The sequence below is a fragment of the Cajanus cajan genome, chromosome 1 (genome assembly GCF_000230855.2).
Source record: "Cajanus cajan strain Asha chromosome 1, NIPB_CcT2T_4, whole genome shotgun sequence".
Classification (NCBI taxonomy): Eukaryota; Viridiplantae; Streptophyta; class Magnoliopsida; order Fabales; family Fabaceae; genus Cajanus; species Cajanus cajan.
The window spans coordinates 76,744,065-76,759,327 of record NC_138517.1 but is presented as its reverse complement, the minus strand read 5'-3'; the positions used below and the strand labels follow the sequence as shown (position 1 = coordinate 76,759,327).

Genomic DNA, 15,263 nt, shown 5'->3' with positions numbered 1-15,263 from the left:
CTCACACTCGTGGCCAGAAAGGATAATCACGGGAATATGCATGGCATGCTACCTCATTGATCATCTTTTACCGTCTTCTATCCACATTAAAATTCATATAACTAGTTAATTTTTTTTGTGCATTACATTAATATTTTTAAATTTAAATATATAAAAAGTAAAATATTACCATCATTTAATAATAATAATAATAATAATAATAATTAAATCACATATTTTAAGAAAGAATTTTATTTAGTTATTTAATTTTGAGGAAACTGATTTATTCAAGGGACTCTCCTAACAAATATTTTTGTATAGACATCCAGAATCAGGAATAGAACCGTAACTACATATTTAAGGAACAATGTTATGTGCCACACGATATTGGTTACAAATAGTTTCTATCTTCACAACTTCATATTTAATTATTTAAAAAAGAAGAAGTTATAATTAGCAATACAGAAATTCAATTTAACACAACACGGGCACAAAAATTGAATCTATATCTTAGAATTAATGTTAATATTTAATACAATCATCTTACTGCTGATCCAAATAAAAAGGCCTAAAAGTGAGTTTGAGGTATAGTTTCTCACTTTCTCTCAAAGTCAAGAGGGTAGAGGTAGGCACAAGTTTCTGCTATTGGTTTCACTTGTTGAAGAGCATTCATTTTCTGCCTTACTGGATTCTCCAACTTGAAATAGACGACCACACCTGAAATTTACTTTCAACTTATTATTGAAGCATTGAAGGTAAAGTAAAGGGTAAGCTCAATTTGGCACTAGGGAAAATAAATTATCCGTCTCAGTTTAACAGAAAACACAAATACTACAATCAAACTCATGAACAATTTTCTCCTTAATTTTTTCCATTTACTCTCTAAATCATGAAAGAAATTTTTCCAACGTGTTTTATATGCTCAAACTTGATTGGTTTGTCCAGTAATTTTTCTTCTAAGACTCTTAAAAATCTTTTTTGTATTTTTCTAATATGATTTTATTTTTCTAAGTAATTATGGAACAATCAATAACAATTCTACAGAACACTAACTTACCTTTGGCGAAAGTTGGAGGATTGCATACCAAAACGAATCAAGGAGGGTCTTGAACAACAATCAGTGAAATGGGTGGCATTGTCAGATATGTTTATGCTCGACTTCATGTAGTTGTAATAAAAGCAAAAGAGACAATGAGTCAAGTTAAGCTTTAACCGGATAATAATGCAAGAAATGGATTCTCTCAGTTAAATTTTCTCATGATTTTGTTGTGGTTGTATAATGTTGGAAAGGATCATTTTGTGATGTAGGAAGAATGGAAGATGTATCTGTGTCAATACAACTGAATTGATTGTAATTTCCTTAGAGCAGCAAAACATTGTTGTTGAGAAACAAAAACACTATCATGTTGCTATGCGCAAATGCTAATTCACGTGCTATGCACACTTACAGTTTCTGTGTGGGAACTTTGCACGGTAGATAGCTCTGAAGATTTTTTCTCGCGGTTTCTTCTTTCATGTGCAAGAAGAATTGCACATTTACATGTGAAGTACAAAAGCAACAATCCAAGAGAGAACATGATAACAAATTCAATGACAATGATTGATCCCAAGGCTGTTATAACAAATGGAACAAGCTTGTAAGTCATAGAAATAAAATGCATATATGCTTCTATTTGTGTATGGAACAAGCTTGTAAGTCATAGAAATAAAATACCTGTATGCTTCTATTTGTGTGTGTGTGTGGAATTATTTATTAACAAATGTTATCATCCCTTTGTTTCTATATGATGAATCTTTGAAACTCAACTCAGCTTATGAAATCTGCAACTTACTGTGAGCAAGAAATGAACTCATTGGTTGTTTTCTCATTAAATTAACCGTAGCTTCAGTATATAATGGCATTGACATCCCATCTGCACAATCTGGATAACATCCATAGTTTCCCATGTCATTTAATGTCAATGTTAAAACAGCTCCATGCTCACCTCCCTGTTTAAAATAAAAACAACAGACAGTATAAAAACTCGGGTGTACTTGATATATTTTTGCAAGATATTATTGCCATAACACTGATATTAGTGGTGTTTTCTCTTTATTGTGCTTTGGAAAGTAGATAATAATGGTCAATGCCACCTTTTAAAAATAAAATAAAAAGTGTTGCATAGTTTAATCGCAGTGTTTCCAAAATGCTACTAATCAAAATATTATAGTATTTATATACAACTTATATTCCTTTTCAACAATGTATCTCGCGCTTGTACTCCAAACTGATGAACAGTGTGAGAGTGTAACTTTTTATGACTTCATTTCCATAATAAGTAGTTTTATATATTTTATAAATTCTACTACTTTGGTCATGAACTTGTGATGAAGGAACAGATGGCAGTGTTTCTGCCAGCCACAAGCTTTTGTCTATGTTTTGTATTTAAATGGTGATGGGAACATAACATACTGAAGATCGTGATTGGTCCTCAAACTTCTAGGGAAAAAGCTAAAAATTAAAAAGAACATCACCCACATGATAGAAAAGTTGCTGCATAACACTATTGCAGTCATTGACTGTGCCCTGAAATCTGATTCCATGAGCTTTGACCATAAAGTGCTTTGAGATAGTAACATATGTCTGAAGAGGTTGCCATTGATAATTAATTCTGTGCTTCAGTTCAGTTGTATTGATCAGATGAACTGGTAAATTTGTTACTAACCATCCATCATTTACTTCCATAGAGAACGTCACAAAAAAATGAGCCTGACCACCTGATATGACCCATCAGCAGCATTATGTTACTCCAAACTTTCTTACAATTACCATGTCAATTACAATACCAGATTCCAAAATATTCACCAAAAAAACAAACAGAATCCAAAATTATTCAAAATATTTACTAGTATAATTTATTTCATGATGAAAAATTGTCAGACACAAACTTTAGAATCTTGAAATGCGCAATAAAAAGCTTCTTGCTTTCCCAAGAAAGTAAAAACCGACTACTAATCCCTTACTATAATATTCATTACTCAAAGCCAGAAAATTAGACTTGAAATAATAATGTAAAAATTACCATTCCTCTCTTGCTGCTTTCTCCCCTCTTTTCTTTTTGGTAAGCAAAATTACATGTACACATACACACATATGACTAAGTCACAAACGTGTCTATTACTATCCGTCCCATAAAATTAATACACATAAACTAAATCTGACAGATGTAAAATATTATTATATTTTCTTATTTAATATCCCATTATGGATGATAAATTATATTAAAAATATGATTAAAAATACTAAAATATCAATAATTGAAAGGAGGCAGTACTCATTAGCTAAATTAGAGTAGAAATAAGCTTAAAAAAAATAAATAGCTGCCATCCTTATAGTTATAATGGCTTAGTCAACCTCGACAATATAACCAGCAACACATTTGTACTAGTTTTTCACTTAAACAGCTTTTGCATCGGATATATATATATTTTTTACTTGACATCACGTGCCTCTGGATTTTATTTTCCATGCAAATCTCCAAAGAACCAAATACTACTGTACAATTATGCATGTTTTGTTGTTTAGCTGCAATTGCTCAGAATTTAACATAATTATCGCTATCTCAAATAATTGCATGGTTAACTGTGTAATTACGTTAGACATATGCTACAAAGTATATCACCACGAGATATTATTCAAAATCATACCAGGGAAGGTAAGATGATCGGGATCTCCAATGAAAAAGTCAAACTTATCTTTCTCATGGTCAAAGATAAGGGTCTCATCTTCATTACTCCTCAATATGATGAAGTAGGGGGCCACAATAAACGGAGGGTCATTAATAGGATCAACAAAAATTGGAACACCTAATGAATTTACTCCATTCTTATTCCTGGCAGAGACTTGAATGGTATCTTCACCATAAAAATTTTCATTTCTGAAGAACAAAAAATACCTGAATTAATAATAATAATAATAATAATAATAATAATTGAAAAACACATTTACACTTCTACATATACATGTTCTATGAAATTCATGCCTTGAAACTCATCACATTGTTGATACCAAAGAGTATTAAACATTGTTGATACCAAAGAGTAGTAAACTAAAATGATCTGTAACTATATGTGATCAGTCACATGAAGTTACTACTAAACTAAGACCAAACAGAGTTGGACAGACAAGACCAATAAAACCCAAGTAAAAAGAGTAGTTAGAGGTAGAGGGAAGCATAAAAGATAAATCTAGGTGAAACTATTGAAAAGAACAATTTGGTTCACGATACAACATAGTTAAATCATTTGATTTATGCAACTGGTTCCACCTAGTAAAAAAGATTTTGGTTGTTGATATTTTTGGATCCATAAGCAGATGATAAATTATTTATAAAAAAATGGTATAATTCTGTAAACATTGAACATGTTTATAGATACTTTCTGTATCATTGCAATGAACAAAGTTTTCCAAACAAAAGTAGTTTCAATAAATTTAAACATAAGTAAAAAAGTACCCCAGATACTGAATTGACTGAAGCGCAAAATTAATTACTTCCACAGAGCCTTCTATTAGTAAACTTGTTGCTGTATCATTTCCTAAGTTAATTGTAAGTTCACTCCACATTACTTTCCCAAATTGCATTGCCATAGGAGACAGATGTATACTTCCAGATTGTGCACTCAGATTGACAGAAATATTCTCCATTGGATTTGAATAAGTTATCTCAAACCCGGTGAAACCACTGCAAGAGGGACACAATAAGATCATTACAGAAATCCTGAAAAATATTTATATATATGCCACGTATACATACCCAAATCTAGGGCTTATCATATCTTCTGTTGCTTGCAGTTGATTTGGAACAGAAACAAACTGAGGTGGAACATTGAGGACAAATATGTACACAGAAGCAGAAGCAAGATTTCCATTTATATCAGAAATTGTATACCAAAAAGAATCGTTTCCATAATACCCTTTATAAGGAGTGTAACGAAAGATCCTTCCGTTCTGTATAAGTGAACCATGATCTGACTGAAAAAATACAAGAGAAACGAACTAATTATTATTAGCAACTACAAGCATACCTAAAAAGACTTTGAACTGTGTAATGCCGAAAAAAGTTTGTCACAAATATAAACAAGTTACTGTTGATTATTAATCGTGCAGTATTGAGGTGAATTTTGACTGTATTGCTAGACCAATACAATTATATCATCATTGGATAATTAAATGTTTGAAGAGTATGAACCCTTTCTTTGTTAACATGCACCATCTCCCAAAATGTAAATGAAAATTAAGGATCTTTCTCCTGGGAAAAGTTAGAATCATCGTAAAGGCTGAGGAGGTTTCAGAATGATTTGATAACATATCTCACTTTTGAGAATTCAACTATGCTTGCATTATCACCCGCAAAATAATCATTTGCTAAGGCATCAAAGGCAATGGATTGATCCTCCCAAATAGATATTGTGTCATTGTTAGCTTTGGGAAAATATTCGCCTGCAAGTCATCAAGGAGAAGAATCCTTAAAGCATATATCATATTCTTAAAAAAAAATTAATGATAAAATAGAAGATACATACTATTTAACAAGAAATTATTGTATGATTATGGACTACCACGTCCATAGTGAATCTACGTGAGACATGTAATTGAGTTTTTCAATTTATGATAAAGAATTAATAAAACTTGATTAGGTGTCACTTGGAGATCAGTTAGGATCATGGATATGCGCTAGTCCTGAATCATATAATAATTTCAACATTTTGACCATCACATATAGTTATAGATCATTTTAGTTTTAAAAACATTCAGATGGTTAAATTTCTGTGCTTGTAAGTTCAAACTTCAAAATTCAGACCAAGTCTGAAAGATCAGAGAATGGGTGTATAGAAAATATTGGTTATCCGTCCTGTTTATGTTTGGAAGCAGGAGTTTGGAAAGAAGTCAAATTGGAAGATTATAAGATAATTTCTCATTTTAGAAACTTCTGAAATATGGAAAATTTTACTTCAAATGAAAATTTTGTCCTCCCCTTCATTTCATTCCAAATCTGTAATAAGCAGGAAGATCAAATCACAATCTTAAAAAAGAAGACAAAGAAGAGGCACAAGTTGATCTTAGAGAAAGAAAAAATCCCTTTGAAAACAATATATCTATCTATATCAATATAAATAAGTTTTAACTGTAAGCTGAATACATACCAAAATAATAATAAATGATAATGATAAAATTTTAAGCTGCATGTTGTTTGAACTTACTGCTGTACACATTGATGCTGAAGGGACATGACAAGAAACGCTTGCCATCAAAGGAAGCACAAATCTCGTAAGTGCCGACATCTTTGGCCATGTAACTACAGTTGTATGATCCATCCTTATTATCCGTAATGTTTAAAGTTGAAAAGCCAGAACTATTAGAAGAAGCAATCTCCAATTTCAACCTTGATTGTTGCGAGAGGACAGGGTTTAAATATGAATCCATAAGCAGCACAACTATTTCATTTGTGGACAGCTTTGACACCTTTGAAGAAAACCTCACAACACTTGACAAGGAAACATTTACTTCACCTAGAGCAAAATAGAGGCATACTCATGAGAAATAATCCAGAGCAAAACAATAAATGTATGTGAAAATTACCTAGCAAACCTGAGATAAACCTTGCAATAAAATTATATCCCATGAAAAAGATTTGAACTTTAGCTAAGCACTATAAATCTAAGTTGTTCCGTGATTGCACATAAATCATGTTATATCTAACATACTCTTTTATGCAAGAATCTTCTATGCTTGAAGCATGGATATTGCAATGCATGTTATTTTGTGCCGACATTTTACTTTTATTTAAAAGAATGAAGGAAACTCTATCCCACTTGACATCATGTCATATGGACCAGATGAAATGCTTAAGCAATTGAGTGAAAATAAGTGAATAATATTATATCTTAATCACTTATGATTAGAAGCAATAAACCTTTGATCGCTAACCATCCTTATTAAAATCTCTTCCTTGCACTATAGTTTTCCATCGACAAAAGCAATAGAATTGGGGGTTATGGACTATGATATCATGTAAGATTTTATCTTAAAACCAATTAACATTAAATAAAGATGTCTAACAGGTATATAAACTGCACCAAATAATTGAGATAGGTAATATAACTTTAAACACACTTAAATTGATTGTTGTGCAAATAAGGGGGTTTACCATAAGATAAAGTGCAAAAGTATTTTCTATATCTAAGATGATGCCCAGCCTTACGAAATCAACTTCTTTTATAATTTAATAATGCATAATGCATTATAGTACCTGCTTTTACCTCTTTTCTGAATGAATGCCCCTCATTCAATACTATGTTTCCACAATATACGTTAATATCATAAAAGCCACTTTTTTCTGGTATGTAATCCACTTGAAAATCACTGGAAATGACAAAGCTCCCGTTCCCAATAGACTGAAACCATGGTGAGATTTCATTAGAGTCTTAAGTAATTGTGCACCAAAAATTAATGTTTGTCTTCCTTACATTGTTGCTCAACTCTATTGAAGGTGATGGCGCGGTATCCATGTAACTGATACCATCATATCTCATTCCAGAAGCTATTCTGCTCCCTTATATCAAGATACAATTATAACAAAAAAAAAATACAATAATCAAATTCGTCAAGAATGTAACAAGTTTATCTTTGAAAGTACCATTTTTGTTTAGCATAGGATATATGATTGGCGAAATGCTGTAGGAGTCATTTTCTCTTAAAATTTGCACTTGAAGTATGTCAGCTTCAATTGGGGAAGGATATTGATAGATGTCATTCAAATAAACAGAGAATTCTGCCCTTACCCCAGCTACTGAATCATTTAAACCGGATCCATTAACGACACTTTTAACTCCATCACAATAACCTATTTGGAAAGGAACATGAAACATAAATTACATTTAAATGAGGAAAATGATAAAATTCACCTGCTTTTATTATCAACATGCAATGTTTATATCCGCAATAGTAAATGATCAAAACAACAGTGAAAAAAATAATGTCAATCCAATAGAATTTGTGAGACTTGGCATGAAACTTCACCTATAAAAACTCTATAAACGTATGGCATATTGGAAATGCTTTTATTATGCTTGGAATCGTATATTGTCAATAGAAAGTTCCCTGGCTCCAAATTGCTAAATGAAAACAACTGAATTCCAGCATCCACTTCCTCAAAGTGAAGATCTGCTATCGGTATTGACAAGTTTGTATCTCGTTCAACAACTTCTGAATCAAAAGGATACAGTCCAGAAACCAGATTTCCATATTGATCTAACTGGTGTATAAATATTTCCATCTTGGACGCCAATTGCCATGCATGTGGTTCAATGTTCCATTTTGCGATACAGTTAGAGACATCTATTGTTCCTGGTGTTTGAGGGAGAGAAAAGTCAAGATATTGTAGATTTGCAAGTAGAAGTTTCAAAATGACATAAAGAAGAAACACAAAAAGTAAATCTCACGTATGATATTGTTATAATAAATACAGGATATATCAGATAGCCCAAATATGATACAATGTATTTCTCATTGGAAGAAAAGAACACAACCTGGATTCACCTTCAATGGTAATGGAGAACCATTCAAGGTTTGATTTCCTCCTTCTAAGCTCAAGGAAAACTTCCCAGCTTTGGTCACAACAAACTCAATGACTACATAGTCAAAATCATTCCATCCCATGTTAGAGATATCTGGAACACTCGCAACAGAACCATTTTCATGCAGCACATACAACTTAAAATCAGGCAAATAGGACACTTGACTCGTCTTAGAGATATGGTTCCCAAATGCATCTTTAAGGAGCACCATAATTGTAGCTTTTGAACCAGCCTCGTATTCATGCTTCACGCCCTTCCATGATGCAACGCACACAGACGGGTACATGTTCCCTTCAGTAGGACAATATTATCAAGCATTATTAGTTTATCATTAGGCACATACAATACCAAAGTAACCTACATTGATAGATAACACCAAGGTTTATACAAGATTGCAAAACAATGGTGTTTTCTTTTTTCTTTGAAATAACATAATCCTTCAAGGTTATTTTTTTTTTTTTTTTGTAGATCAAAAGATTTAAACATATGTCATATAGTGATTGGCTGGTCCACATGGAGTGGTACCCAATAATTTCTAAGTGCTTATGCAATTTTCAGTTCTATTAAATGAAGTTTATAATATAAAGTAAACCTGGTTCAACTTGGAAATGCAAGGATGAGTCAGAAACTTTATAACGATCCTCGTTGATGAGGACATTAAACAATCCAACCCTGATGGGGGTGAAGGAAATCTTCCATTCATTTGGGTCTCCTAGGAAATTTGACAACACAGTAGAAACGTAGGAACTGTTCCCTTCCTTTCCATTCACAGTTAGAATGGGGTTAAAAGTTTTTCTGTCAATCTTATCAGCATTCTCAAGCACTTTGACTTTGATGGTGGCTGTGTCACCGGCATGGAATGTTCCCTTGTCATCCCACCAACTAAAAGCGAATAGGGGAAGTTGCGATCTATCTGTCCCAAACCAAGAAACAAAGAGAAGGTAAGGATTGTGCAAAACTTTTTTTTTTTTTTTTAAGATGAAGAAGTGCTCCTTTATGGTAACCTGAAGTTGGATATTGAGAACATGAAACTGAGAAGAAAGAAAGAGCAAAGAGGGAAATGACAACTAGTGTGCCTGCATGGAGGATCTCCATTTTTTTTGGAGAGAATCTGAGAGTGTAGTGTAGTGATGAAAAGGGAAGTTGGTACTAAAGAATAATGTTTGAGTGGTTGATGGCAGTTTAAAACAGTTATTATTCTTGGTTAGAAGACTTGTGTGACACGTATCTAAAGATGAGAGAATCTGAAACCCTAGGGTTTTTCCCCATTTCTGGTTTCTGGCGTCGAAAATTGCGACATTACCATGATTTGCACGCGGAGCGAGTGGAGGCGGTGGCTTCCACGAGGTTCACGCGGAGCGTGACCTAGAATCCAATTGGGAAGTTGACCTCGCCAAAAAGCTTGAGGAGTATCTTCTGAAAATTTGCTCCGGCGAGATAACCAGCGAAGAAGAAGGACATATTCCTGTTAATTTCGCCGAAGGTTTGGCACATCGTACTAGTTTGTCTTTTGAAAGTTACCACTTATAGCGTGTTTGGATTCACGTTTATTGAAGTTAACGTGCGTCCAAAACGTGAAAATCAGAAGCTTTTATATGTTATTTCCGCGTCAAATTCAAGACGTAGTTTTCTGACGCGAATTCAAACACGCTATTAGTGTTTTAAGGTTTGTGTTCAACTGAATTAGCTGTTTCTGGGTAATTGTAGCTGCTCTGCTGCTTCAGGGTTCCATGCAGGTGTATAGTCGAAAGGTCGAGTATCTCTACACCTTGGTCTTGCGTGCTTTGGAGTTTCTTTCTCAGAAAAGGTTTGATTTTTTAGTTAAAGTTTTAGTCTGTGTTTGCTTTTTCTTATGTAATTTGCAATCCCCTCTCTCTGTCTTGTTAATTTGTTTGGGGAGAGGCATCGCAGACACCCAAAAAACCATGAGATTGTAGCCGAAATACCGTTTTTTGAAACCTTGAACATTAGGAAAAAAAAAATTAATTATCTGCTTCAGCGTTAGAACTTTACCTTATTTATTTTTATGTTAGAGGCAAACAAATGTTCCGGCTTTTATTTTCTACTTGGTTGCAGATGTCATGTTAACTGGTGAATAAGTATTACACATGATGTGCCATAGTTGCATTACATATGATGTCTTTGGTCAAATTGGAAATCATGGCACCCGTCTGTTTTTTTGTTTAAATGAAATATTGTACGGATAGGGAATTGGTACCGGGTTCAAGTATGGATTACAAGTAGGGAAATGGTACTGAGTACGAGAATATAACATTTTGAAAATAGAATTTTGTAGAAACTAGGCTAAATTGTATAAATGATAAAGAACACAACTAAGCATAAACTTGTATGAGATTAAATTCTTCAACATAACAAAAGGATTATCTCATAATGAAAAAATAAAGTATAATACATAAATTGTTTAAACAAGCAATATTATTTCCTTAAAAGAATCAATCAATATTGTAAAACCTAAGCATGACTGCGATATCACACTAACAATTTTAATTTCATCATCTCCTTGTCTATCATTAGTAAAAATAATAGCCTCTAAATTTGGTTCACCCAGAGAAAGAGTACCCAAATTGAATTTTCATTTCTTTTTCTTTTTGTGGTGCATCCCAGTATGCATCCAACAGCTGTGAGTACTTAACATGTAATGGGTACGGATAAGTACCTGGTATGTGCGTTACTTGACTTTAGGAGTATCTGTGCTTTAGAGGAAAGCATGCAAGAAAGCCTTAAGTGAATAAAGTGTTGAGTGATGTTATAGTTGTTATATTTGATTGGTATTGTCAGTTCACTAATTCTGACGCAATTATTGTTGAGATCATTCTAAAGAATATCTTGAAAAAAGTTGATAGAAATAGAAGTCAAAGTTTGGCTGATCTATTCAGTTTTTGTATTGGGACAATTTATTTAGTGTTTGTTTGGTTCCGTGTTGGTTTCACGTCCTCTCCTTCATTTTTTGTGTTTTTGTCGTAAATTTTGGAAGCTACAAGGAGTAACTTTGGGTCGGAAGTGACTTGGCGTCAACTATACGTGTGTTCTTAAATTTTAACCAAGCACACACTTATCATTCCTATTTTCTGTTTCCATTCAAATTGTGAATCATATTCATAATATTAAAATAAAAGTGGGGTAGAATGGATATAAAACTTCTATGCAATCAATCTGAAACAATTAATACACTAGTGGAAAATTCAAGTAAACTCATAATCTATAATATGTTGTATAACTATGAACTATCAATATTTCTTATATGAAGATTGCAAGTACCATAATTTGTTTTTAAAGATAATCAATGTGTATGGCACAGATTACTCTTTTGATATTTTGTTCCATTCTTTTTACTTAAACTTGAACTTCCCATTCATCCATTTTGACCAAATATTGTGCAAGTATAAGCTCAGTTCTTACCCTACCAGTCTGTTAACATTGTATCAAAATCTTTGCTTTGTTTACAATACTCATACTCATACCAATTTTTCTAGTTGCATGTTTTATTTTTTTCCCCATAATTTTGATTTCATGGTAAGGAAGGTGACTGTAAATAACTTGTTGATACTTGATAGAGCCAGTTAGGCTAAAAAGAAATATGAATCCAAGCATGTACCTTCACCTAACAGTTTAAGCTTTAGGGATAACTCATCCTTGAAACAGTATCAGGGCGTTTATGGCCTTGTTTTCAGTAGTTTAATCTTCTCTGCTACCATTCTTGTTAATAAAAAATTGAATTTCATCACAAAGTTGGTATTTGTGCATTGCCCATGCTTCGAGCCCCGTGTTCCAGCCATATTAGAGATATGAAAAGTTGAAAACCAACTGTGTGTTTACACCTAATAGTTAAACCTTTTTGGTGTATTGGTACTTGACAAAATCAGTAACATATTTTAAGTGAACATAAAATTGGAAGTAATGTGTGTTTAACTGTCATTTTATTTTTGAGTTTTTGCAAACTAGACAGCACTGATTGTTCTGACTAATGTTTTCTGGGCAGACAGCAAGATCACATTGATGGGACATCTGTTCAACCTGAAGAAAATGGTGCCTGTGCAGTTGCTGGTGAAGAAAATGATCAATTTTGGTTACTTACTGGTAATTCCTTTGTTAGCAATATCCAGTGCATATGTTCAACTTTAGTTACTGTTATGGTTTTTGACAGAGTCCAATTACTTGGATTGTCCCTGGACCATTATTTCAATCTATCATGTGAGTTCTACATATTTTCAGGTAAACAATGGAGAAGTAGCTCTAGAAAGAAATGGAGTTGATGGGGTGTCTGTGTGCTACGCTTCTGAAAATCCCTTTCATGTTAGGCTCCTCAAGCGGGCTAAGGAAAGGGAGGATGGCCAGATTCTTTTGCCGAAAAAGAGAGCAAAGTCTCCAACAAAAAAGCCCTCTAATAAAGGTCACAAGAACAAAGCCGAAATAGAAAGAGAAAGGTCTTCCTCATCTTCTAGGAAATATGGATCAACTGGGTTGTCACCACCAGCAAATTGTAAGTTTTCTGTAAAGCTTGGAAAGGTGAGTGCCATAAGATTATCTCCCGAATCCAAAAGAAGGCGGAGATCTCAGTATGTTGAACCGGTTAACTTACATTCAGCAGGGTGACAGTGACGACAGCAGCAGCTTATTCCACACTGCCCCTCGAATGATTCAAGACATTTGCTAGATGTCATAGGTTTAGTTTAAGTTATGAAGTCATTAAACTAACATTAGTTTTACCCTGTATCATTATTCTTGTTGATGGCATTAACATATTGATGTAATGATATCCCCATGTAACATCATGAATTCTTAACAATGTAATAACTGTCTATGCCCAATATCTTGATGTCATTCAGGTTGAAGCTGAAATCATGTGATTGCTACCAGCTCATAGGAGAAATATAATGTTGGCATACAACACACGATTCATTAAAAATGTGACATGTAATATATAATAAAGTAATAAACACGTCAACCACACAAGCCATGCAAATCGTTATCGTGATAGCATAAAAAGTTGACCAAGATGTCAGAGAATGTTATTATAAGTATTATTATTGTAAGTGTTTCTTTAGGTGAAAGTCTATTTTTGATTAAAAATAGCATAAAAAGCATGTACCATACAAAACAACCGGACTCGTGTTTAATGTGATAAGAAACGGACAACACAGACAGATCGACAGACATTGATCAATTACTTCTTTTTCTGACTTGTTTAGTTCATGGATTCCTTCCTTTATGTGGTAAATGGTAATTCATTCTTTGATCGTGTTTTTATTGAGTTAATTGAATTCTATTTGTTAGAGTAGAAGTAAAATTTTCCCAGTATATTATGTATCCCTGTTAACGAGGTTCTAGAAAGTGTAGGCATGTGTTTCTTTAGCAATTAGCACAGTGATATTGTTTTGGTATTAATACAGGAGATCGATTCATGAAAACATTGACTTAATTCTAATAATCATGAAAGATAGAGCAATTGATGCATGAAAAATGCAGATATTTAATTTTTGAATGGTTGTTATTAAGAATTTGAACCTCACTCATCTATCTTGTACTGATGCATGTTGCATTTTGCATGCTTTGGTGTGATCATTATCATTCACACCAATAGGACAAGCCCATTGACCAGAAGTGTTTGAAGAGAAAGATGCTTGAAGAATGGAACCAAATCATTTCTCAAACTTTGAAGGAATACATTATACATTTATACCGTTCTTCGCCAATCTGCTCTCATATTCGTGGGGTGTTACAAGTACTAGTGCTCTCCACATTCTTCTCATTGTGCAACATCTTCGATCATATATCAGTCCTGCAGCGAGTTCTTTTCCTCATAGCTATTTAATCAGTCAGTTTTTTTTTTCTTGGCCTTTTTTATGCCATAAGCTGTTAGTTCTTTGGTACTTCGTCGTTGAAATTTTATAATGAAGCAAGTATTTCAAAATGTGTTTACTTATAATCATGACTTTTAAGAAGTTTATAATCAAAATAACACGTTTTGCACTTTCACATATTCAAGTTGAAACCTTTTAGCTCGAATGAAATCTTTAAGAAGTTAGGAACCAACTTTGGCTGACCCGAAATTGGTTTGCATTCAGGAAGAAAAGTGGATGGTTGCTGTTGTTTATTCCAAAGTCCCTATTTATGCTACCAATTCAGTAAGGTTCTATTAATCTGTGAAGCATATTCCTAACTTATGTTATATTATAATCTTGTCATGACATGTACTATGATTTCTAAAATGTGTCATATCATACGACACAAATACACCATGTATCATCTATGATCACGAATTAGTAATGTGCCATTATTCATCTATTATCCCTCTTTCTTACACACTTTTTAAGAAAATTTTCTCCTTGTAATTCCTATATTATATCTCATTTAACCTTTTATAACATCTCAAAAATCACTTAAATCTTTAGATTATTAACCATAAACTATTATTCAGTTTTAATTATTTTTATTTGCTTTAAATTATAAACAGGCACAAAGTATTTTTTTTCTAGTTAAAAGATAAAGAAAAACGATAATTTATGTTTAATATGATTAGAAGCTATTTGAAGGTATAAGACAATTATGAAAGTCTTGCATGTTTAAAAGATATCTTGTAATATGTAAGAAATTAACTTAAATTTAAATTTTACCTAACTTTAACTATTAAAGCTAGCTCATGAATG

General features: G+C 32.9%; 2 protein-coding genes across 7 annotated transcripts; one reads left to right on the top strand and one right to left on the bottom strand.

Annotated features, from left to right (window-relative positions):
• Window positions 1-310: 310 nt before the first annotated feature.
• LOC109808168 (protein GAMETE EXPRESSED 2) lies at window positions 311-9,736 on the bottom strand. 4 transcript variants are annotated; one of them, XM_020371045.3, is made up of 18 exons: window positions 9,600-9,736; window positions 9,188-9,508; window positions 8,548-8,886; window positions 8,039-8,365; window positions 7,656-7,862; window positions 7,486-7,571; window positions 7,269-7,413; window positions 6,402-6,528; window positions 6,220-6,314; window positions 5,334-5,458; window positions 4,773-4,990; window positions 4,473-4,700; window positions 3,667-3,896; window positions 2,498-2,736; window positions 1,812-1,968; window positions 1,428-1,591; window positions 1,037-1,137; window positions 311-696 (listed from the first exon to the last, which is right to left on the bottom strand). In XM_020371045.3, the coding sequence occupies exons 1-18, from the start codon at window positions 9,688-9,690 to the stop codon at window positions 591-593; spliced, it is 3,306 nt and encodes a 1,101-aa protein (XP_020226634.1). In that variant the 5' UTR covers window positions 9,691-9,736; the 3' UTR covers window positions 311-590. The 4 variants fall into 4 exon arrangements, 3 of the variants coding, with proteins under 3 accessions (XP_020226634.1, XP_020226633.1, XP_082919096.1); XM_020371044.3 differs by having other exon boundaries at window positions 6,220-6,528; XM_083062970.1 differs by lacking the exons at window positions 311-696; window positions 1,037-1,137 and adding an exon at window positions 1,159-1,319 and having other exon boundaries at window positions 6,220-6,528.
• A 204-nt stretch (window positions 9,737-9,940) lies between these two features.
• On the top strand, window positions 9,941-13,776 carry LOC109809769 (condensin-2 complex subunit H2). 3 transcript variants are annotated; one of them, XM_083062971.1, is made up of 4 exons: window positions 9,941-10,078; window positions 10,320-10,402; window positions 12,600-12,693; window positions 12,829-13,776. In XM_083062971.1, exons 2-4 carry the CDS (start codon window positions 10,326-10,328, stop codon window positions 13,207-13,209), a joined length of 552 nt encoding a protein of 183 aa, XP_082919097.1. In that variant the 5' UTR covers window positions 9,941-10,078; window positions 10,320-10,325; the 3' UTR covers window positions 13,210-13,776. The 3 variants fall into 3 exon arrangements, with proteins under 3 accessions (XP_082919097.1, XP_082919098.1, XP_020228755.1); XM_083062972.1 differs by having other exon boundaries at window positions 10,025-10,078; window positions 12,596-12,693; XM_020373166.3 differs by lacking the exon at window positions 9,941-10,078 and having other exon boundaries at window positions 10,309-10,402; window positions 12,596-12,693.
• The last annotated feature ends 1,487 nt before the right edge of the window (window positions 13,777-15,263 follow it).